Source organism: Pundamilia nyererei, unplaced genomic scaffold (genome assembly GCF_000239375.1).
Source record: "Pundamilia nyererei isolate P.nyererei 1_Seehausen unplaced genomic scaffold, PunNye1.0 scaffold00031, whole genome shotgun sequence".
In the NCBI taxonomy this organism is placed as follows: Eukaryota; Metazoa; Chordata; class Actinopteri; order Cichliformes; family Cichlidae; genus Pundamilia; species Pundamilia nyererei.
Window position 1 is genome coordinate 1,847,106 of NW_005187432.1, and position 24,031 is coordinate 1,871,136.

At 40.0% G+C, this 24,031-nt stretch overlaps 1 protein-coding gene across 1 annotated transcript in view; it reads left to right on the forward strand.

Annotated features, from left to right (window-relative positions):
• Window positions 1-2,623: 2,623 nt before the first annotated feature.
• The window catches only part of zfyve9a (zinc finger, FYVE domain containing 9a), a 35,333-nt gene continuing 13,925 nt past the window's right edge, over window positions 2,624-24,031 (forward strand). Inside the window, exons 1-7 of the mRNA XM_013909771.1 lie at window positions 2,624-2,896; window positions 14,039-14,155; window positions 15,670-15,777; window positions 17,124-18,541; window positions 19,451-19,550; window positions 21,150-21,326; window positions 22,621-22,772. Coding sequence (XP_013765225.1) covers window positions 15,708-15,777; window positions 17,124-18,541; window positions 19,451-19,550; window positions 21,150-21,326; window positions 22,621-22,772 — 1,917 coding nt within the window. The 5' untranslated portion in view covers window positions 2,624-2,896; window positions 14,039-14,155; window positions 15,670-15,707. The remainder of the gene's footprint in view (window positions 2,897-14,038; window positions 14,156-15,669; window positions 15,778-17,123; window positions 18,542-19,450; window positions 19,551-21,149; window positions 21,327-22,620; window positions 22,773-24,031) is intronic.

The following is a 24,031-nucleotide window of genomic DNA, read 5'->3' on the forward strand; positions in this document are numbered from 1 at the left end:
AAACCTAAGGCCCAGGTAACAGAATTGGCCCAGAAGACCAACTGGACAACTTGAAGATGAAAATATGAAGGAAGGCATCAATTTTGTACTTTTAACTGTATTTTTATACATTTTACAGCTTTTCCTAATGAAACAAATCTCCCCATTCATACTGCACCAAAGTAAGTGATAGTGGTTGTGAAAGTAAGTGATAGACAAATAGAAACGTTCCTCCCCCCCACTATGTACTATAGAAAATTTAGCAGTTACTAGTGCACAGTCCTACAACAGGATATTTTCTGTCATTTTTTGTTAACTGGAGTTAATAAAAACCTTAAATGTTGTAATTACATAACAGCATTGGCACTGAGCTACCAGAACTTGTTTCAGTAATTTTACACATTTATTTCTTGCTTGGTTTAATTTCTGTATTGTTTGTAATTGAATTACTTCTTTTCTTAAATGTAAGCATATTTGGTCTCATTATGAGTAGGTTGTTGGAACTTTAAACAGCATTTCCATATCATATAAAGGAGGTTGAAAAAATATTATAATAATAACCAAATTTCTTAGATTTATAGTAAAATGCTGCAGTGAAGTCTATAATCTTTTAATGTTAGTATTTATTTATTTAAGTATTTATTGTCATTGTCAGAGAACAATGAAATTGTGTTTGGGGCTTCCGTACAACCCGTAAATAAAATAATAAAGAAAATACGAAATACCCCTTAAAACCCAAGTGTAAATATTTAACCCAGTGTGACTCCAGTGCAATAAGACAATCCTTAGCAACAACATGAGAACATGACAAGTAATGTTCATAAGAAATTCAAACAAAGACCTGAGAAACATAACAAAGTACAACAATGCAACCCATTCAATATTATTGTACTGTGAGATATGATGGTATTACAGTACAATGTAACAAAATACACAACATTTACTAGCATTACTACTTTGGATAACGTAAACAGCATTTCAGCTGTCTAAATATAAGAAATTAAACTCATGTTGATAATGTTTGACAAGTAGAATAATAAAGAGGGGAAAAGTTAATAAAACTACTCTTCTGCATCATCAAAAACAGGTTGACTATCTAAAAATGGAAGAGGAAGTGAGCAATTGTACTCTGTCTCATCTAATTTCAGTTTTATCCTTCAGTTTTATTTAGTTTTATTATTTCTCCTATTATTATTATTACTACATTACAAACCAATAATAAAGTTATTAAGACTTTTATTAGTCTTTTATATCTGCTTGAGCACTTTACATTCTCTTTTGGTAGGTTTGCATCCATTACTATAGTCACTGTTTTTCACTTTCTCGATCAGTAATTACAGGAACTGTTTATATTGCTTTTAACACTGCGTTATTAAAACTGCAGCGGGGTCACCGAGTACGGAGGGGTTAAAAGAGTTTGGGTGGTTTTACACATCGCATCCCATTTCATTGATCACCTCTGACGGTGCTGCATCGTGCTGATCAATTTCTCCATGCCTGTCATCCTCTGCGAGGGCTGGCAAGGTTATAGAGAGTGGGGATGAATGGGCCATTTTGGCTCTAGGGTGTCGTGAGCGGGACGGAGCCGAGGACCCTCCCCGGGGCTCAGCACCTCACCCTCCGCTCCGTTTGAGCCAAAATGTCCCTGCTGCTGCTGCAGCGGTGGCGGCTGGACCACAGTGCAGGCTGGACGGAACTGAACGGTTGGAGGTTTGTCAAGTTTGACACTAAGGGTTGGTTCAACACCGGAAACTGCGTGATTGTTTGCGGGAAAGTAAGAGCTCAGAAATTAAACTTTAATAATAAGTGGGAATGGTATTAAATCATATGTTACATATACGTGATAAAAGGCTATAAAGTGCTGTCCTTTTAAGAACCTTTAATTTCTTAAGTAATTTCTAAATAAAAAAATAGTCTGTTCCTCCTTTACAAATATGTGTGGGTTTAGCCTAATATTATAGACTGTCAAATAGATTTGAACACAGCCAGACCTTTGACTATATTACTTTTAAATCTTCCTTATTTGAAAACTATTTTCTTCCTGTTTTATAAACAATCAAATAGTCAAATCTCACCCTAATATTTTAGGGTCTTTCCCTTACAACACCATGAGGTAACTGTGGTGTAGAAATAAAACTGAATTGAATCATATTTAAAAATGTGGATGTTTAGTATTTCTTTTCCTGTAAATTTGCTAGTTGTTCTTTTTTCATTATCTGTTGAATATATTCTTCTTTTTATTATTTACTACTAACATGGACTGGCTTTTACTGAAAGACCCCTCCAAACATGTTTTAGGAATAAAAAAAAGAAAAAAGAACTTTCCTGAAAGTTGTTTATCTAGTTATAAAATAATACAATAACAACTTACACGTAAAACGTACACACTTTGCTGTTACAGCATCAAAAAGATGGGTTGTTTTAATCGATATATTATCTGTGACCGAATTGTTTGTTTTTCTTAAAGGTAAACATAGTAATTATAATTTTGGTTGGTGTGTTTATTTTATAAAGCAGTTTGAAACAAAAAAAATAACTAAAGAAATGTAATGATGATGTCCAAATTAATTAGATCTGCATTCACAGTTTTTCTCTTGGTGTTATAATGTAATCTCTAAGGGAGATGCTTTGCGTTTTATTTTGAAAACCGGTAGTTTAGGATATCCATTTTGGCTGACTTATCGCTGCTCCTTCTTTTCCCCAGTATTAAACCTTGGGGGAGGGATCCTTGAGTGCTGCTGTCGCACAACTACGCTAGACTAGAAGCTTTACTTTCCGACTGTTTGAATCAGGCAGGCAGGCGGTGGTGGGTCTACGCGAGACGGATACTCAAAAATAGCTCTGAAAGACGATCAGGTATGGCGGATGCTAACGGAGGGGCTCCGCGGGACTTTACGTAAAGATGAGGATTCCTCCGGTGAGTAACTGGATTTGTTTTCGTGACATTTCACGGGTCTGCTGTTGCTCCAACGTTTACAAAACCGCCATTGCAACGCCAACTATCGATGCAGCCCAAGTGAGCGTGGACGGCTGCGGTGCTATCTTTTTTGGCTTATTTGGTGGATAAACGGTGAGGAATATGGAGAAGGTGTCGTTACGGTAACACTATATCTTACGTCTATTACACAACGCGCTCTCCTTTACATTGCGAGCTGCGGATAGACAGCCAGTGAGGTTGATAGCAGTGCGACAGGAGGAAAATACTTTGGTGTGGGTGACTTAATGTGAGGAGGAAGGCTTTTTATGGTTTCTATTAACCGTTATGACTGTCCGTTAGCAACGGAACCCACCGACTCAGTGACGGCGTGAGTGTCCGCCAGAGCAGCAAGTCTCTCCCGTCACTCGGCGCACGACTGCCCGCTCAATCTTTAGGGCTTTCTCCAGTACAGCCAGCTGCTGTTAAGTGCTATTATTTGACGCCTAAAATCTCAGTTTTTGCCACACTGCTAAGACGAATGGGTCAGAATTGTTTTGGAAACTTAACTCGTGGCCTTTGTGAATTTGGTTTAATTCAGCTAGCTGGCCAGCTAATACAACTACCCAAGTTAACAAACAAATAGACAAACACTTCACCGCTGCTGTCGTGTAGCTGCACCAGTTTAACCCACCTTCTTTTAATGACACAGAGTAGCTTTCCATGTGTTTTCCCAGTCTACCTGAGAGTGATCTTCATCCAGCGAGGGTGTGTTTGGCCTGCAGGCACAGCCACAGTGCCACTTATGGTTGCATAATCCAAGCAAGTGGTCATCTATGCGCTCTCAAGGGTTGGTTTGGTGAGCTTTCCTGGTGCTACACCTTTTGTATTTGGTCTCTTTGCTTCTGTCCAGGTCTTGGATAGTCAAGAATTTCAAAATCAACTCGGAATACATTAAAAAAATGTGCAGTTCAGCTAGGATAACTTTTTTTTTTTTTAAACGTTTTGATTAGGTAAGTTATGCTTCTCAGGTTGAACAGTGCTACTTATGATTTTATAAGCTAATCAAATGGTCGTCTACCTGCTCTGCACAAGTGCACATCTACAATAAAGACTAGGATCCTTTTTGAGTGATCCGTATCTTTTATCCTGGCAATTTCATTTAAAAAATGATATTATGCCTTATAAAATAAATTCCTTGCACTTTCTAATAGATTTTAATAATACAAGGGGTTTCCCTTTGGTGCTGGCTTGAACCTCTCTGGTGGGTGCTAGAAATTCAGGTTACCAAATAGTTGAAAACTAAATTTAAAAAGGGGTTATAATAACATTTAGACTGGATTTTGATTAATGCTCTGCTCTATGTCAAAGTCCTCTCTTATCTATCTGCTGATGATGAGCAATTTAAACATGGTCTGGTGCAAAATATTTGCAACACAAGTCCCTTTCTTTACAGCTCCCTGAATTACTGACCTCTTATGTCAGTGAGTAGTCTCTTAAAGGGGACCCATTATGAATATCCTTTTTTTGCCACTGTTATGTGAGTGGATGTGCATATTACAAATGCTCAAAAATGGAAAAGGTGAAGTAATGAAATAATGTCAGTGTTGTATATACAAGAAACCACTGTCAGCGAAAAGCTCAGGCTTCACACTGCTCTGCATGCTCGGTTTCAGGTAGTTTTGTCTCTCTTTGATGCCAGCAGGAGCAGATATGCCTAATTTCGTCATCTCAGGCGCAAAGTGCTAGCTTTGAGAACAGAAGCTCCACCCACAGTCTGTCTGTTTGAAAGGGACAGCCAATTAGAAGAAGGTTGGCTTAAAAGAGGAAATAATACAGCTTGTCATTGAGTTGGTTTTGTATCTATGGTAGTTTAGTCCAAACAAACTTTATCAGGTTTCTTGCTGATGCGACTTTTGCATTTGCTGTCCAGACTTTAGTCCAGGCCTGGACGTGGATTTATCCAGAAGTAGGCCTGTCCCAGGGGCACCTTGAATAGTCATCAGCAATGGCAAATTAAAAAATGAATTTGGGACCAAAGAAAAAGCCACATCACCACCACATATCTTAACGTATATTTATTAATCAAATGGTACTAGATGGTATTTGGCAATATTAATGTGAAATTAGTTTTTTCCCATGAAGCATAAAGATATCCCACTTCATCTTCAGGTGGTTATAAATCCCAGTGAGGATGTGTGATTCAACTGATCCAACAGACGCCCGTGTAGAGACGGGCTCTCATGTGTGCAGAGACGTCCCAGATGTAGGTTACTGTATGCTTTCAGAAAGAATTACAAGTCTCCCCAATGGCAGACCAGCAGCCAGTCTCCCTGTGCTGATTTTTCTTTCTTTGTAGTGGTGGTTAAATGTAGATCAAACATGAGGGAGAAAGGAAGCTCGTAATAGCTTCTGACACGTTCTGTGAAGCAGAGTAGCTCTTTATAACAGGAGGACAGCTACTTTCCTCTTTCCTCCTGAAGGTAAATCTCAGGGGATTTAACTTTTTCAACCTCTCCTGTCAAAGAAATTATTTTATTTTTAAGCGAGCATGACCTTTCAGAGGATACAAACCTGTGGCATGTTTTCCTTTTATGTGTTTTTGCTTTTATTTATTTTGTCAGAAAAAAAAAGCTTAAAGGAGTAGAAGGAGGAGGTAGGACAACTCCCAGTGTACTTCCAGCTTGGGCGTTAAGCATAGCACACATTACATAATAATGTGTCACTCAGTTTGGCGATCATGCTGGTAGAAAGTGATGTCAGTCTATTCTTAAAGAGAGGAAGCGATCACTTGAGGTTTCCTGTGTTCACCCTCAGTAGACGGCGTCTGGAACACGGCGGTGCTGGATGTGGAGCTAAAAACATTGTTTCTCAGGATGTGAGATCGTAGTCCTGGGAATTCTTATAGCATCAGAAATAATAGGAAATTCAACGCGTTTTTATTTTATTTATTTAATGATTTATAACATTTACATTTTTTTGTTTCTCCAAATCCAGAGTTGCCGGTTAATCTCACAGCTCCAGATAAATATCATTCTAACTCTTGATTCATCCATTGATTATTTTCATGATTACTTTAACAGTGTGAAAAGGGCAGCCTGTTTTCTTTAGTTTCTGTAAATTAAAAGTCTTGGCCAATCACCTATTGTTTGCCTAACCATAACTTTCAAAGGCAAGTAATAAAAATTACACTTCTTATTTAAAAATATAGTTGCAGATAATAATAAATAATAAATACATTCAGTGTTTTCTTTTTACAAAATGTTATGTCCTACTTGTTTGTGTCATGTACATGTTTGCTATGGAAAATTAATCCCTCCCTGAGGATGAATTTATGCTAATCTACTTATAATTTACTACTAATACTAATCTATAGTAATGTACTATACTGCTTAGAAGGAGCCTGCGTTTCAAGTGATCTTGAGCAATAATTCTCCTGTCTTTCTGAAGGTTTTTCAGAGTTTTTCTCTGGACATTGCCTGCTTTTTCACTCATTGTAGTCCAGTTCTTATATTTGACCGTTTTCAGAAGAATATTTTTGTTTGCTTGTTGGTTTGTTAAGCCACTTAACACTGACATTATTTATTCCAATGTAAAAAACACCCCTAACTCAAGAGGTGAAGCAGTGTTGTCTACACATAAGACAACTTGGCAAAGACCCAGTTTTAAATTCTATTTTTATGCAGCTTATGGGCAGCCTGTCACAAAGACACATAAGTTGTTCCATTTTCATTACTTAAATTTACAAAAAATACCCAAGAGAACACAGTTTGACTACACAAAATAGTATTTTTGACCAACAAGGTCTTCATGTCCTTAAGAAATGGGAAATCCAGCAAAGACCTGTCAGAAGACATTAGAAATGCATCTGGCTCCTCAGTTGATCCATCTACTGCTCACTGAAGACTTCTGTAATGATCTCTGTGGACAGTATAGCAAATTAGACAGGAACTGGTCTGAAAATGGGTGAAATTATTCAGTGATGACTAAAAGTCAGATTTGGTGTTTTTGGTTCAAATCTTCGTCAGTGTGTACAAAGGAGTTGGGAAGAGAATTAGAACAACAAGTGTCTACAGAGTTATCTGTAAAGCACTGCAGAGGCTCTGTGGTGGATTGGGGCTGTATTTCTGCCAATGGTGTTGGAGATTTTGTCAAAGTTCAAGAAATTACAAATGTAAAAAAGTAACATCAGATTTTGATCCTCTATGCAAGATCATCTTTAAAACAGCTTCATTTTCAGGATGACGATGATCCCAAACACACTGCTTATGCAATAAAAGAATAGCTGGATAGAAAAACACACAATGGAACATTATCTTGTCATGGATTGGCCTTCCTAGAGAACTGAAGCAGTGAGGGATCATCTTGATAGAGAACAGAACAAACAGCAGCCAGCATGCAAAGAAAGAGCTTTGGATGTCCTTCAAGAAGCCTGGAGAACTATTCCTGAAGACCACTTGAATAAATTACAAGAGAGCTTAGATTTTAAAGTTTTAAAAGAGACATTAATGTTAATTCCTAACTCTGTGTTTTTATTCTTGGACAGTAAAAATGTCTGTCAGACATTCCAATTTGTTTTTTCTAATTTAAATGTTTCATTTTGTCAGAACAACATTCCAATACCAAAAAATAAGCAAAGTTTTGGGGGGTTTTTGTATCTACATATGTACTGAAAAATTATGTCAGTATAAGACTATAATATCTTTCTTTCTGCGATGGACAAAAGGAGACAGATTTTCAATGCGAGTTATTAAATGGCCACAAATACTAGGAAAATGCACAGACTTATGTTAAGTAAGTTAATGCACACTATTTGCAGACTGATTGTGCTTATGTATGCAGTTACCCCCCCAAAAAAAAAGGTCAAAGTTTGAACCAAGAAATAGAAAGTCTGTGCATAATTGAATGCAATTAGGACTGTAGTTTATGATTGATGATTAATATACTCTGCCTTAAACCAGTGGGAGCTGGCAAGGGCTTCATATTCAGCCAAGAAAATGATAAGGAAGAAAGAAGTTATTTAATTTTTTTTTCATTTTCTTTTGCTTATAAAGACAATTTTGTGTTTAAATCATTTACATCAATTTGCGATACTGGTCTGTTTACGCATGAATGCAGCCATCAGCGATGGCTTCTAACCGGGTTACCGTTTGCCGTCAAACTCCCTTAAATACTTAATGAGCTGTGACCAAGTCTGAACACTTAGAAACATTTATGGAGGACATTTATTTTTAATTTCACCAGGAAATCTTGGGTCATTCTCAGGGTTCAGATGGCAAAAACACCAATTTTACTCTTGAGTAACTTTTGGCTTACAGGCACAGACTTTTTTTTTTTTTTAACAGACTTGTAAGGGAAACGCGTGTGGAAATGATAACTTTAATAATGAGCAACTAATATTTAAGGAGCCCATGCCAATGAGTGACCTAAATCCTGTTGGACTTAAATGCTGTTAGTAATGGGTTCATGGTCTTTTAATTGGTGTGACATGTGAAGTGCACGTCATACCAATTAAAGGGCCTGCTCATAAAATGTGGAGAGTAGAGGACATTTATGTGCACACATTCAGGAAATAGCCACAAATGTAACACAAAATTGTTAGAAATATACTTGTAGTAACCCATGAAATATTGAAATAGTCCAAAGCTTGTGTATAACCAAAACATAAATGTCTGATTACACTAATGATTGTAGAGGATATCCACCTCATTGGCGAGGAAGCGAATGCTGCTCCCTCTCAGGAAATAACAACAGGATACAGGAGTCGTTGTTCTGATTGCGTGGACCTAATGAACTGTTTAGCATTCTGGTATGTCCGAGCTTCCTCGCTGTTTATGCCCTTGTCTTATTTAATTTGGCTGCCGTGCCAGGCAGGTCCAGTCGGGTATGGTTTATCATGTTAGTAGCCTGATGGGCCACTTCAATATTAGCATGTCTGGCTGACACTGGAGCGTGACTGTTGGAGTGAGCCTGGAGATCAGCTGCTGGTTGCTCGATTTAAAAATAGTTGTTTGGTACGTGTGCTCGTATTGAGCTTAACCAAAGTTTCAGCTAGGGCTGGGCAGTTAATTCGACTTTTAATCTCAACTGATTTTGATGACCAGCAGTTATGACAATGAAATAAATTGGAAGGAACGGTTACTGATTTGCATTCATGATCAATACAAAGCTGTAGTACAAAGCTCACACCTTTCCTTTACACTTGTGCGCTTCCACCCCTCTAAAGGTTTAGATTCATTTGCTCTTTAGTTCAGTTCTAACAAAGATGACTCAAAGAGAGCCCTAAGTTAGTAACATTGATCTAGAAAATTCTCTCACTTTCAGTTGAATATGAAGGATTATTAATGGTTGCCGTCATGAAATATCACACAGTTCTTACATTTTTGGTGGGGTGTGCCAGTTGACCGTTTCCCTGTGGCTGCTGTTCACTGCCAACACTGCCTCCCGTCGCCTCAGTCTGCACTGCCGGCCTCAGACATCCTGCGGTAAAGACAGATCAGTGGTTACCCTTGAGTGATAGGCTGTTTAGGTAATAATTAAAATAATTATTCTATTTCAAATGAAATAAAATCTTGTTAAAAAGAAAACTGATTGATTGAATAAACATGTTAAATAATTAAGATTATGATACAAACCATTATTGTGCTGCCCTGCCTCCAGTCTGCTGTAAGCAATCCGTTTCAAACAGGCTCGTAAGATCTATCTATAACAGGGGTGGGCAACTCCAGGCCTCGAGGGCCGGTGTCCTGCAGTTTTTAGATATCACTCTGGGTCAACGCACCTGAATCACATGATGAGTTCATTCATTACCTCTGGAGAACTTCAAGACATGGTGAGGAGGTCATTTAGTCATTTAAATCAGCTGTGTTGGATCTAAAACCTGCAGGACACCAGCCCTTGAGGCCTGGAGTTGCCCACCCCTGGTATATAAGCAGGAAAGCTCCACCCACCTGCAGTTCAAATCTTTTGTTTACAAGGGGCAGCCAATCAGAGGAAACCTGTCTTAAAGGTAGTGAGAATGGAGCTAAAAGTGTTTGGATTGGGTTTTTTTGGTTTTGGACTTTTGTTCGGACAAAACAAGACATTTAAAAATGAACAGCACGCTGTTTAAATGAGAGAGTAAATAACATTTAAATATATTGTGTATCGAGTTTATTATTGAGGTTTATTCCAGAATAGATTAGTTTTACATTTCATGCCAGTCTGTCAAGTTATTGATGAGGCACTGATTTTAAAACCACAGATGTGCATTAGCCAAAGAAAATTTAAACACAGTGTTGTGGCCTCCCTATCAAATAAATCATTAGTGTATTGTTCACAGAGGGGTTATAATAATTATCAGCTGAGCTGTTCTATCATGCACAATCTCGATATTCTTGCTTTACTGTAGGCGGCATCACACGTTTTCTTCTTTGATGGTTTTTGATGAGTTGCAGCATGTTTGTACACAACATGTTCTTAAGAATTTGTTACTGCAGGACTGTTTTCCTCTCTGACTGACACCATTTCATGCACATATGCCTCCTCTGAAGCATCTTTCTGAGTTTACATGTCTAAAAATATGACTTGTTCATGCACTTTGACTAAAGATGCATTATTCAACGCCTCTGCAGAGTAATTAAATCTTAATCAGGGATGGGCTCCTGTCCTTATGGAGGCGTGTCTGTGTGAGTGTGTATGTGTTTACGACAGCTCCACTGGATGCTTTTATAGTGTAAGACGGTTTTAGAAGTCTTTCATTAGGAGGGAAACTTCTCACCTGGGGAAAACGATGCAGAGGTTGGCTGAGGTTAAGACTTGGTGCTTAGATGTTTCTTCAGTTCAGCGGTCAGAGCAGGAGGTATGAAGATAATTTGCTCTCCAAAGCGAATCACCTCACACGCTTTAGTTGTAATTTTTCCTTTTAAACTTCACCTTTTTTTTTTGTTCTTTGTCTTGCTGATGCTACTTTGGTGTCCAGCAACAGCCTCCAGCTATAGACTTTATATAAAAGATGGTGGATTATAGCGCATCTGCATTCTTTCTAGTAGCCAACAGGAGGTTGACTCCTTTATTTGAAGAAGTCTGGTTGTATAAAATTTTTGACACCCCTCAACTTTGACCTCTGTCAACTTTGCTGATGTCTTATTTCATACAGAATGGTGTTCTCTTTGTAAATTACAGCGCTCAATGGAAGGACAATACAGCAGAGTGTCCTTTAAGGTTGACCTACCTTGTGATTGACAAGCTCACATGCAATACCAAAACTTCCACTATACTGGTGAACACGCACAACTCCAAGTGCTGTCACATTTGCGATATCGATTATTACAGTAAGTACTGGTTTTGGTGACATGCCTACTTAAATCATGCCTTAAATCAAACAATCAGTAAAAACATGGCACTTTTGCCTGACTAAAGTAAACAACCTCTTCACTGTGGATGTGTCCATTTCTTTTATACAGTCTATGTCTCTAGCTTTTTTTTTTTTTTGTTTTGCTCATTTTTGATTCAGTTATTCGAAAAACTAGTCAATATGGCTTACATTAAAGAAATGCGTAATAAAAATGATTCTCAAAAAAGAAGTTGTTGAGATTATGCAGATAAGTTTATTGATTCTCAGTATTTCTTAGGGTCTAGCAAAATTCAGTAGCATATAGTAGTAGTAATAGTATGAAAATGAAATGTCTAACTCTTGTTTAATGTTCTTTTTAAATCAGACAATTCTCAAACCAGTAAATAAAGCCATCGGCTATGAATTGCATGCTGTTATAATCAGTGTTGATCAAAGTCCTGCAGGCTGTTAAATTTTGTAAAAACTCAAGCACCATGTAGTACAACCTAATATTTCAGTTTGTTCACTTTTTATTCAATATTTTAACTTGCGTGGCGCTTTCCCCACAAGTATAAAATCATTTAAGTTACCTGAACGCATCATTTTCCATCAGATCAAAGAGACTTTGAGCTATTTGCCCATTTTTAACCTCTTGACTTGAAAAGGGTCCAGAGTGGATTGTTTGTATACCATTAGCTCAGAGTAACATTCGCTTTCAGGAGCTTTGTATTCCAAAGTAAAGTCCCTAAAATGTTAGAAAGTAAGCCCCCAATACTCAGTCGACTCAGCTGCACAAAAGGCATGGAATAAAGCCCTGTTCCTCTTTCTGTCAGGAAAGCTCTGGACTCGATCATGTATTAGCTTTTTGTTTTTTTGTTGTTGTTTTTTTTTGGGGGGGGGGGTGTTCATTTTCAAGAATTTTGGCATATGAGTTTAGAGAAAATTTTCACCGCCCTGCAGCTGTGGAGTGTTTTTAAGCATGCAGTGCACAAGTTGATTGAATCATTCATCGTGTTTTAAATGTCAGTCTGACAACTTGTATTGTTCGGTTTGTTTTTACTGGCTGTGAATATTTCAGTTTTTCACCACTTTCTCAGAAAAGTAATGGAAAGCACCTCTGGTGAGCTCCAGCAGCACTACCTCAGTTGACTCCTGTTTGTAGCCGTGATAACCTCCGTCAGCCCTGTTCTTCTGAAATGGTACAATCCCACATCCATATTCCATGTTTACGCTCCTGTCCGGTGCCTTTACGGTTTTGTGCTGACGTCATGCCCCCACTTGCATCTTAAACTAAGCGGGAAATATGTTGACTCTGCTCATTTCTGCGAGGCCTTGGCCCTGTGGAATATTTGGTCTCTGGTGTAATCCGTGGTTTCGTTTGTCCTTATGAGGATGACCCTGAAGTTTAACCTGGCTGTTACTCATTTGCAGCCGCACCAAATTACATCCTCGCTCCAAGGTCTCCTCGTCAGCAAGGACACATGGGGCAGGTTTACTGTACAGGCTTCAGCTGCTGTCCATTCATAGCTCTGATTACCCTGTCAGGCTTTGATGGGCAATGCGTATAATAATGTGCAGCATAGCATACATGGTGATCGGCCGTTGCTGGGTATTGTTTATTAGCTTTAGTCTAAGAGAGTAGCAGCATGAATGTGAACACTAAGCTGTCTGATGTGTAGCTTCCCTTTTTATGAGCATAATAAAGTATCCGCTTGTTAACTAATCGACCCCTTTTCAGGGTCCAACTGTTTCCTGCGTTGGATGAGGCTTTCATTTAAAAAAAGAATTAAGAGCTGCACTGACTTTTTTTCCTCCAAAATATTCAGTTGTTATTTTTGGCCTCTCCAGCTTGTTATTAGTACTGTCTATTACCCCTTGGAGCTATGTTTTTAAGAAGACATGATGTACTCTACAGCCCATAGGCTCAAATATTTAATCTTGTCAACTTGGGTAAGATTTCAGTGTGGACGTTAACTTAAATCAGCAATACAGCCAATGAATCCACCACCAGCTGGGTCCCATCTTTGTGAAATTTACATGTTGTTCTTGATTGAGTTCCCTCTGCGTTCTCTGGATCCCTCCCACAGTCCACATAGGAAGCATATTAAGTTAACTGGTGAGAATTTGCCATAGTTAGAAATGTGAGCAAGATTGGTAGTCTGCGTGCTAGCCCTGCGATAGATTGTAAACCTGTACGCCAGCTCTTGACCCCATGACAGGGTTAAGAAACAGATGGATCTGGCTTGTTAACAGAGTGCAGCTTGGAAACAAGCTCCATTTTCACTTATTTGCCCAAACTTTGTCACACAGATTCCTGTCTCAAGACCAAAACACCGGTTACCCTTAAGTAACACGGTGTCTTTGCATCACTTGGTTCCCTGTCACTCTGTTTTTTGGAGCTGCCCGAGCCACAGGCTCATTTCAAGTGGAGCACAGAAGCATTGCAGCCAGAGATGAATTAAAACGAGTCTCTCTCTTTCTCCTTTTAATATCCTGCATTGGACTTTATTGCTTTTAAATATAGTGACAGACCTTTTCACAAGTACTAGACTATTAGCTAGCATTGCCCAGTACACCTTGATCAGTGTGCAATTTTGTAAATGTGTTGTTATTAGCTCCTTTTTTAAAAATGTTTAATGCAAACTGTGAGTGTGACGCCACAGTTCTCCAAGCACATGTTTACAGGGGGAAAACACGAGAAGTGTAACTTCAGCGGTAACCTTACTCGCTGTATAATAGTTAGACAGCATCTTTTTTTTCTTTTTCTTTTTTTTGGCACATGAGTTGATAAGCAGCACTTTACTGAATAGTGTTTCCTCTCCTTATCTCAGGTGTGGGCGCTGGGCGCTTGCCAGACTGGGTGAGCTGAGAACTAAGACTGAAACCTGTTGAGAGAGAGAGGGGGGAAAAAATATCACCTGGGACTGCTGAGGAGGACCTCTGTGCAGGTGAGGACTGACAGATGTGATGAAGATGAAGTGTTTATACAGGCTTTACTTTTCAAATGGATTTTAGGGTTTGTGATTCACAACATGTGACAGTGCAAAGCAGGTGTAAAACATGACTGATATACATTTGCATGCTTTTTTATGATTTCAGCTTAATAAGTGTAAACTGTTAGAGTAGCAGTGCAGAGAATATGAAAAAGTCCTATTAAAACAATTAAATAAAATCATAAACAAAGAAGATAAAATGGAAAATAAACCCCAACTACCTGTTTTTTGTTTTGTTTTTTTTAATTTTATTTTTCTGCTATCATTCAAAACATTTCCCAGGCTTGTCACTTTAAAGCAGAACTCCAGTGTTACCAAGTAATATTACAACAGGCACAAGCTGTGGTTTCTTTTTCTTTTTTTTTCTTTTAAATTTACCTGCACACCTAACCTGCTTAGGTATGCAGCATGAGTTACCATGGCAATGCAAAGTAAACCACCTTTGTAATACTAAAAAGCAAAGATTAAACCTGAAGATACTTCACTAAAGCCCCAAATCCTGCTTCAAAGTACAGGCCTGTGGCTTTAAATGAACAAAATATTTTGTCTGCATGACTCGCATGTTAAACGCGTTACTCTCTGGGTTAGACTCACAGCGTTTGTAACACTGAAAGCTTCATTTTGCATTATTAACAAGCTATGAGCAAATTAGAGAGTATTTCCTTGCTCTGAAGATCCTCAGATCTAAAAGACTCGGTATCCTTTCTAAAGTTGACAACTGCAACACCTTTTTTGCTAAAGTCTACCTCTATGCCCTCACCTCTCGGCACTTTTGGTACTCCAGAGTTGAAGTTTTCTGTCACAGATATCTGCAAAACAAACACTGCATGCTGCATCTGCATCTCACAGAGCTTGAAATGTGTTTACTGTGCAATATTAAAAACGCACAGTAATCAAACATGGTTTTAATGACGCAAACCTTTGGCAAACTGCAGCATTGTCACTGTGGAAACCACCTACCGTTCTTCCTGACTAATTGATGTCCAGAGTTTGGCAGTTAAAAAAAAAAAAGCAGACAAATGGTTGTCAGATTTATTAATTTTGAAAATAAGCTTAAGTCTTAATGTAGCAACACTGATAGGACGGGCCTGCTCTCTTTAAAAATGAGGAGAATAGACACAAGGGACATTGAAACACCTTTCCTTACATTGAAGTCAGTTTGGCTACTTCATATCCTGACTGTCAGCTTCAGTTGGGAAATTTGCTAATCAGAAAGATTTAGACCATGCCCACATGTCTCTGTCATTATCCCTGTGACCTCAGAGTAATCATTAAAGAGAGAACTGCTTGGGAAGGAAATGAGGAGAGAGAAAAGGGAGTTGGAGAGGCTGTTTCTCCTCAGTCAAATGATATTGGAGTGAGGAGAGGATATAGAAAGGAGATATGATTCTGGCCGTGCGAGGCATTTACATACGGTATGGAAATGTGACAGACTCTGGCGTTGAGGACACATTTGCTGCTGCTCTTAGGTTCACACGGCCGTCAGCAGGGTGGAGCTTCCTGACCCATGGAGAATTACTTCCAGGCCGAGGCCTTCAACCTGGACAAGGTGCTGGACGAGTTCGAGCAGAACGAAGGTGAGCTTTAATAGATGCAGACAGCAGACGAGGACAAGCGGTGAGTCATTGCGGACGAGGAAAGGCGAACAGAAAAGGAAGAGCTGCTGTCAGCGTGCCATTGCACAACCTCTGAGAGTAAATCATCAAGGTGTCAGAAAATCAGCCACCGCCCATTAAGTCTGAGTAACATTCACAGGTGGGGATTGAGGGCGGGCCACGAGGGGATAGGATTAATTGAATTTCCCATTTCCCTTAGGCTTTGAGACATCGTGTAACTGGTGCAAGACAGGAGGGTTGGCTGTTTTCATCACACTTAATGATCCCAAAAGTGTGTCGGAGCCTTTTTGGAGACTCCGTGATTTCACAGTTTATTTATGGTAATTGTGAAGTAAACACTGCATTACTGAGCTGTGTATCTGCATTCTCTCAGCATTCCAGCACAAATGCCTGTTATAGGGGAAAAAAAGGATGGCTCTTCTTCTAAATTTGTCTTCTAAAGTCCTGCAGATCCATGGGCATAAAGTAGAGTTTAATGTTACTGTGAACTTGGTGTGTATTTTGTCTGTGTGTGGTTATCTTTGACCTCTGTCAGAGATCCAGCTTGGCAGATTAAGTGTGTGTGTGTGTGTGTGTGTGTGTGTGTGTGTGTGCTGCACACTGAAACAGCTTAGCATGAACTGCAGCGGATGGAGGCGAGGGCCGACTGTGTGAGGAAGTCGGTTTAAAGAAATATTTTAAGAATTTCTACTTGTATTACACAGCAGTTATATGTCGGCTTGACTGATGGCTCCCAGGGGCGAGCGAGCCATTTTGGCCCACTTTCTCAGAATTTCCCAGTCCATCCACACACTAATTTCCCACTCCATGCCAACCTCATTTCTCAGTTCATCCCCTGCTTTGTTCCTGCCATTTATAGCTTTTTCGATCACCTGGAAGTGTGTATCTTTGTATCAGTTCTCTGTGGCTGTTCTTGTGAGGCTGTTCAAGGGTTCATGATCTCCTAACCACTTCCTCGTATTTCACATTTCATGTGTTAAGCAGAAAATTGGAAGCTGTTTGGAAAGTGTAGATAAATGGTTGTGTCCGGCAAATGCAAAGTGGAATAGGGGACTACATCAAGACAAATATTAATTTATGTCTTTATAGATATTAAATGGTGCAGACTTCATAAGACCAAGCATGAGCACCAATTTTTCTGACATGAGGATGATAATACCAGTTTAGACATTAATATTTTGGTTGATTTCGTAAAAAAAAAAAAAAAAGTTGTAGATATAATTTGTGAGTACATTAAAATACGTTCAAAGAGCTTCTGCTGAGATCCATACAGTCTTTCATTTTCCTTTTTTCTTTTTTCTCTGCAGATGAGACGGACACTCCCATTCTTTCAGATGCTAAGTGGACCCAGATCCTGGCCCCACCAACCCACATGCTCTCTTTGAACCCTGCGTTGGCTCACGCAGACCTCAGCCCCCGGGAGAGTCCCCTGTCATTTAAGACCCTCCCCGACTCATCCTCCACCCCTCCCTCAGGGGCTGATCCGAAAAGGCATCCTGGTCCCGAACCTCCATCCTGGGCAGAGGAGAGGCCGGCAGACGTCCACAGCCCTCCCCTCCCCCAGCCCAATATCGGCAAACTGGTGGGCACCGACGACCTCTCGCCGCCCCCTGTGACGGCCTCTGACAACGTGGAGAATGGCTGCCTGTCCAGTCCACAGCTGGGTGCCCTCAGCAAAGAGATAAGTTCTCCTGCAGACATCCAGCTTGGTGATTCTGGCCAGGAGACTAAACGTGAAGAGACAGCTGCCTCGTCCGGAGGAGGAGGCTCGTCTGTCAGTCACACTCGCTTCAGCTTTGAGGTTGGATTACAGGAACAAATACCCTCCACGAAAATTCTCCCAAATGTGGAACACACGGCACAAAATGGGGATGATGGCAGTTCAGCTGCCTTACAGGACTTTGGCCTAGAAACGCAAACTGGAATTTTAAAAGAGGAGCAAGGGGAAAGTCTCCTGAATGGAAGCAGGGTTGTTCAGAGTGGGTGTGAGTTGGAGGAGAACGGTGTGTCTCCTTCGGACAAGGTTGGGCTGGAGAAGGAAAGGAGATGTGGTCCAGAGGGACAAGTAGACCAGCACCACAGAATAGCAAATCTTCCAAATGGTTTGGAACAGGAGACCAGCTCTAAGCCTCAGGAGGTGGAAGAGAGTTTAGAGGAAGGTGTTTCCCCCTCTCCTGTCCCCTCAAAAGAGGACTCTGTAACTGAGGAGAAAGAAATGGAGGAGAGCAAGCAGGAAAGCGGCGAGGGAGGAGCGGGGGGATCGGGTTGCATCCAACCAAAACTCAACAACCGGCTGCAGCCAGTCAGCATTCCCTATGGAGGCGCCCGACCCAAACAGCCCGTCAGCCTCAAGCTCCAGATCCCACAGCCGTTGTCGGGCCAGGTGCAGAACCTGCTCAGTCCGTCTGTCGCCAACAAGAACAAGAACCTCGAAAACCAATGCCGGAAAGGCACACCCTCCGAAACGTCGCCTGGCGGGACTGACCAGAGTGCAGTCAGCGTGAATGGAGAGGGCATCATCCACTCTCCATCCCTCATACCCCCAGAGAGCCCAGACAATGATCTCCAGGCAGGGCAACAAGGTGCTCTGTGCAGGAAACCTACCAGCTCTCTGGGAGAGGTCGCCCCTGTGTGGGTGCCTGACTCCCAGGCTCCAGTCTGCATGAAATGTGACGTCAAGTTCACCTTCACCAAGAGGAGGCATCACTGCAGGGCCTGTGGCAAGGTCAGTGGTGTACTAAAACTGTGCTAATCTAACCCATAAAGAGCAGTCTAGCTATAATGAGCTGTTACACAACAGTGTATCTCTGTGATTATGTTGTTTTTGATGTTTAATTAATCTCGTAAGTGTGCACCAAAAGTAGGCAGTGTTTTAATATTAAGCAAAAACAGAAACGGCGAGATGGAAAAACATGTGGAAATAGCTTTGATAGATGAAGGAGGTAAATTTAATGCAGGGCTGTGATAGATGCTTTCCTCTTTAGGCATTTATTTGCTGATAGTTGGGCAGGTAGCTTTATAGCATTATGCCCACCCACACACACAAAGCAGGTTGTCTGCACTGTGCTCTAAGCTGAAGATGCAGTCGCTGACAGTGCAGTGGAAAAATCGGCGGACTGCTACTTAATTTCCCATGGTAGTAAACAAAATCACACACGCTCCTTGCCACTTGAGCAGGGGGGAGCTGGCACTGCAGTAATACTAACACCTGCACTGGGGCTGCAAACAATAGGCGCAGCGGGAACCTCGGTGCACCCTCCACCACAGTGCTAGATCCACAACTAGATTATAATGGTGCCGCGTGGCTCTGAAATTAAAAGGATCATCTACCCTCTGTCTAATTATTTAAAGTACATGATACTGGAAAATGACACGTAATGAGGTACTAATCCATTGAAAGAAAAGTGTCGTGTACGCAGCTGCAGCTCATTGACGCGCTGGCTCAGTACATGAAATCAGTGTCCATAAAACGCTACATTTCCTGCACATTTAATGACAACTTTCTGGACGTTCTTTAATTAAAAAATAATAATAATAATTTTTACGTTGAAGGTGATGATGTCATGTTGGAGGTTTGGTCATTTGTAGGATTCTGGTGTGGATTATTTTTCTGTCTCTCCGTGTTGTTTTTAAGGTGTTCTGTGCGGCGTGTTGCAGTCTGAAGTGCAGGCTCACGTACATGGACAGAAAGGAGGCTCGTGTCTGTGTCACCTGTCACTCTGCTCTGACAAGTGGTGAGCATCATTGCAAGTACTGCAAGGTTTCTTCTTTGCAACTTATGAAATCAGATGTTAGAGGTGCAAATTGCTAAGTGTTTCCTCCGTATCCTTTTAATGAATTTAGTATGTCCAGATAAAACCTTTGTCCAATTTTACATTTTCTTTATTTGCAGTCACACAGTAGACAGCGGTATATAAAATCATCTGTGTTTATACAACTTTCCAGTGTAATTCCGCTTAGAAGTTTGTTTCTTTCTTTTTACATAATTACAGAACACAAAAACAGACCATGGAGTATTACTTGCTTTAAGAAAGAGAGAAGAATTGGAGAAATAAAAGTGAAATAATTTATAAGAGACTAATAATAGAATAAATAACAAGATTAAACAGTAATAGGGACTTGGTAAGATGTGCTTTCTCTCTCGTGGGATCTTATGGAAAAAGCAATTTGTTTTTATTTATAAATTTTTCTCCACATTATGAAGATTGCATAAGCAACACACAAGTTCTCTAAGGCTGGGCCACCTGGCTTTAGAAATGCGAGCCACTAAACTCGCAGATAGTTTATTTCTGCGTTTGCAAATCCAAAAAGAAAGTCTTTCCAATTGAAAACCAAACTTGTTCTGAATAAAGTGTCTAATTCTGCATGACGTTTGCACCACAAAGTTTGAAAACTTTTGAAAAGCCTGAAATCCAGTTCAGCAAGTTGTAATGGAACAGTGCATGACATAATATACAGCAAAACAAAACAAAGCATCACAGCTTTATGCAAAAGTAATCCAGTAAATGCTTCAGAAGAAAAAAAGATCGGTTCAATAAACAGAGTAAAGGAACAGGTGTGTTGAAAACCTGATTTGAGGCGACAAAACAAAGCGTGTAAACGGAAAGGGTACGAAGCAGAAACACGAACGGTTTTTGACCATGCAAAGAGAAGATCAAAGAGAAGTTGATCAGAGCTTCTTAATGAATAAAAATGCGATCTGTCCAAAGGTTCAGTAGTTAGCAGCAGTTTGATTTTATCTCTAATGTGGCGCAGCTTCTGTATAGATAAATCATGTTTACAGCACACATTTTGACACATCGTGCTATGAAAGGAATGGGTTATATTAATGACTTTAATTATCAGTGCAGGTCAGTCCAGGTTCACTGATTAATGACTTAATAATGAGTTTTAATAATAATGTTGTTCGTTGGCGCCTTTCAAAGGATTCAAGGTCACCTTAAAACACAAAATGAACAAGAACAGCATTAAAAGAGATTTAAAATCCAAGAACACTATGAATGTAAAACGTATAAAACAAGATGGTTACAGCTGATATGCTAATGTAAACAGATGGGTTTTGTGCTGCGATTTAAAGAGTGTCAAAGAGTCTCGTTGATGAGCTGAGGTGAAGCACAGCTGTAGGCTGTAGCAGCTTTAAGGCTGAAGTGAAGACTTACAGGCCTCATTAGAGAAAATAGTAACACCTGTGAATTTTGTGCTATGAAGGAGTACCTGCTTACAGGAAAGTCTTCTAAATTCCCCAAGAATTCTCCTGGTGTGAAAAATGTATGTGTACTTATGTAACACATGACAACTCCTAATGTTTACTGGTGCCATTTTCTCTCTGTCAGCTCAATCATGGGAGACGCCGGCTGCTGCGAGCAATCAGAGTCCAAACCCCAACAACCCAGCTGAGTACTGCTCCACCATCCCCCCTCTGCAGCAGGCTCAGGCCTCTGGGGTGCTCAGCTCGCCCCCTCCAACCGTCATGGTGCCCGTGGGAGTGCTGAAGCAGCCTGGCAACGAGGGTATGACCTTTACGGCGAATAAAAGTACTCTTATGCTAATATCTTTTGTAACCCTTGAAAGTGACACTTTGACCTCTGCAGATTTTTCCTTATATGCTGATATTTCATTTAGAGTGTGTGTGTGTGTGTGTGTGCGTGTGCGTGTGCGCGCGTGTGTGTGTGTGTGAGAGAAATCTCAATGACAGTTTTAGCTTTTAACAGTCGATATAAATCGTAATGTAATCGATATATTGTGCTGTTTATTTCAAAATAATCATTTTTATGGCTCAGTGCACTACTTTCCCAACTGTTTACATTTCTAAATGATCACATTCACCCCACATCAGGCAGTGGTAGCTATAAAATTCATATGTCCTCCTCCCCCAAGTAAATTTTAATTAAAAATCCAAGGTAGTCCACTTAATTACATTTCTTTCTTAAAATAAATCGACTAGTAGGCAAACAATTTATTTATATAGCACTTTTCAAAGACAAGAGCAACTGTTTTGTGGAAAATAATCACACAAAAATTAAAAAGAATGTCCAGAGAATATATACATTTAAATGAAGAAGACAGAAGATTATTACATTGCAAAATAATTGATCAATAATACAACAATAATTGATCAATTGATCAACAGCTGTACAAGAAGCAAAAGACAAAATGTGTATACTGCTCAAAAGCCAAACTGCCATAAAACATGTTCTTGGGACAGTAACAGATATGTTTCTAAGTGATTTTTCAGTCTGTATGACCTCCAGACCTCCCACAGGTCAGGCTGCACAGCCTCAAACACTCCACCGCCACGTGTCTGTCTACTTTCAACAGCATACTGAAAAATTATGTATTTTAATATGCTCTAAAATCCTCTAACTTCACGTTGAAGCACCACAGATTTCCTGCTGCGAGGAAGGTGAAATCCAAGGTCAGAGGAGAGGTCAAAAGCTCAAATGGAGATGACATAAGATTCAAAATTGGACAGTTGAATTTCATGCTTGATAATAAAACTGGATGAACAGTTTAGGAAAATTGGCATCAACCTACTTCAGTTGGCTCATTTCTGCCAAAATTCAGGGGTCGAAGTGCCTTTATATTTATGTTATTCCAGGTTTCAGTTAAAAACTTTTTGTCAACCAATACCCTTAAGTGTCCTTTTCAGTTTTAGCCCCACAAAATCATTTGTGTGGCTTAATTTATTTTGAAAGAATTTTGGCTGTAGCCCAGTGTAATCATATTAAATAATTGTGATCTCAGCATTGACCAAAACAATTACGATTGATGCTTTTAATTTGACAGCGTGTCTTTGACATTCAGGGTCCGTCTCACGAGAGCAGAGGAGGGTGTGGTTCGCTGATGGAGTCCTACCCAATGGTGACACAGCAGAGTCACCCAAACTGCCGACCTCCAGCTCTGCTCCTTCGCAGTCACTCGCCATCAATAAATCCTCCACTTCTGAGTCCACTGAGGTAGGCTTGGCAGCCCCAACTAATACTATTAGGTTAGCTATGTATGGCCCTATTTGCTACTCTGCATTTTGCTGATGGGAGTCACAAAGAACTCTTTATGTGGTGGTATGCTGGCTCAGTCTCAGACTGTGATAAACAGCAGTAGGTCAAAGGAAACATTCCTTGTTGCATTATGAGAATTAGAAAATCCACTTGATTGAAATGCTTAAAGCTGGAATGTGCTTTACTCGGGTCACTCAGCTTGTTTCTAAGTGGATAACAGAACAGCAAGCCGTATCCGGTTGTTTCTGTGGTTTTGGTGTATCGAGCATCAGCTGTCAGGATGATTCATGGCCTCTGAAACAAAGTGACTCCCTGTGAATCCCAGAAAGCCTTATTATGCTTTGTAGACAGAACGTGAGCTTAAAACCAGACTTTAACATGTGAAAGTCAATGTGAGAATTCAAGTCTTGGTGAATTTGATGCCAGAAATTCTTCACCAGAGAAGACGAGCCCTTTAGTTTGACCGGAGCACACGAAAGGCATCTGCTGTGCATTCATGACTGTTTTCATGGTTTGCTTCTCAAATAAAAGCGACTAACCTAAAAAGGGCACAGTGAGAGAGGCTTTGGTTCAGGCCAGAAGAAAAAGACCCACAATCAGTTTTTAATTTTACTTATCACAGGGAAGAGTACAATGGAGCCAGTGAAACAAGTTAGACGATGTCCTCTGCCGCTGTGGAGGAGCTTTATCAAATCTGACAAAATGACTCAAGCTGCATAAGTAATCACATTTTGGTAGATTTATAACAGACCGGTCGCAAAGTCTTTGAAAGAAGGTCGAGAGCAATTAATATAAGATGCTATTAATTTGTATTGAGCTTGTTCAAGAAACTTAATGTCGAGATAGCTGTGGTCTCTAATGTCGACCCAATATTTGTCTTTAAATAAAATTTAAAGGAACTTTATTGTGTTAGTTTTCCAGTGTGACGATTTCATTTTTGGAATCTAGTAAAGTAGCTTTGCATGATTTACAGGTCATAATAATCCTTATTTATCTTGTAGACTGTAAATAAACGATGAGTGTAGCCACCACCAGGAGTAATGCAAGAGGCCACCAGGATATCCGGTTGTTAAGTGATGACGCGACGAATCCTACTTCCGGGCCTAAAGTAGTCTGCGTTTAATATGGCTTTTGTGTTGTTAACATGTTTAATGTTATGTATTTTCTTCTATTTGATCTCAAAAAGCTCCTAAAACAGTCAGTGATCACTGTTGACC